We start from the raw sequence: 862 nt of genomic DNA on the forward strand, positions 1-862 counted from the left end.
TATATATATATATATATTCTTGACAGTAGTTGACATCTGACCTGCATTTATAGGTATCCCGACAGCTCGGTATCGGCACGGAAAAGATAGTGTTGCTGGACAGCAAGACTAAGGCTCTGGCGAAGGCACAATCCACACTGGACCTGCAGCAATGGAGGACCGGTGGTGGACGATCACACGACAGGTCGGTAGCTGTACATCCGCACGCGCGTAGGCGAGAAATATAACGCACCTTATTACGTATTATCATAATAACAAACGATACAGTTTGATAACTTTTGACTCTGGTTGCAGACTGTGTGTGCTGTTACTACAGGCAGTTGTTAAATTTGGTTGCAGACTATGTGCATGTGCTGTTACTACAGGCCAGTTGTTAAATTTGCTTGCAGACTACGTGTGCTCTTTCTTCAGGCCAGTTGTTAGACTTCGTTGCAGACTATGTATGCTGTTACTACAGGCCTAAACTGTACAGTGACGAGGACACCAGGAGGATATGTCACCATGAACGAATGTGGCAAACTCTTTCGCAACTGGATTTCCCGTGGGGCTGTGGCGGTGTGATATTGATACCATACGATACTACTACTACTAACTACTACTACTACTACTACTACTACTACTACAGGTCATTTGTTATATTTGTTTGCAGGCTGCTGCTGGAGTTTCGCGGCACCAAGTGGTCGTTTGTGATGCCGACTGCGGTGTCCATGCAGGCGATCAGCGTCGTGCTGTGGGAGATCATGCAGGACAGCGACGGGAAGTTCCTCGACGACAACATCATCGGAAATTCAGAGAGTTTAGCGCAGGGTAAGGGAGGAGGTCGGTTAGTACAGGGTAAGGGAGGAGGTCGGTTAGTACAGGG

At 47.4% G+C, this 862-nt stretch overlaps 1 protein-coding gene across 1 annotated transcript in view; it reads left to right on the plus strand.

The window, feature by feature from the left end:
* Positions 1–862, plus strand: part of LOC106808420 — an 88,740-nt gene that overhangs the window by 32,631 nt on the left and 55,247 nt on the right. The window contains 2 exon segments of the mRNA XM_014811138.1: positions 54–184; positions 650–807. Of these exon segments, the coding sequence (XP_014666624.1) occupies positions 54–184; positions 650–807 (289 nt within the window).

The sequence above is a fragment of the Priapulus caudatus genome, unplaced genomic scaffold (assembly GCF_000485595.1).
Source record: "Priapulus caudatus unplaced genomic scaffold, Priapulus_caudatus-5.0.1 Scaffold275, whole genome shotgun sequence".
In the NCBI taxonomy this organism is placed as follows: Eukaryota; Metazoa; Priapulida; class Priapulimorpha; order Priapulimorphida; family Priapulidae; genus Priapulus; species Priapulus caudatus.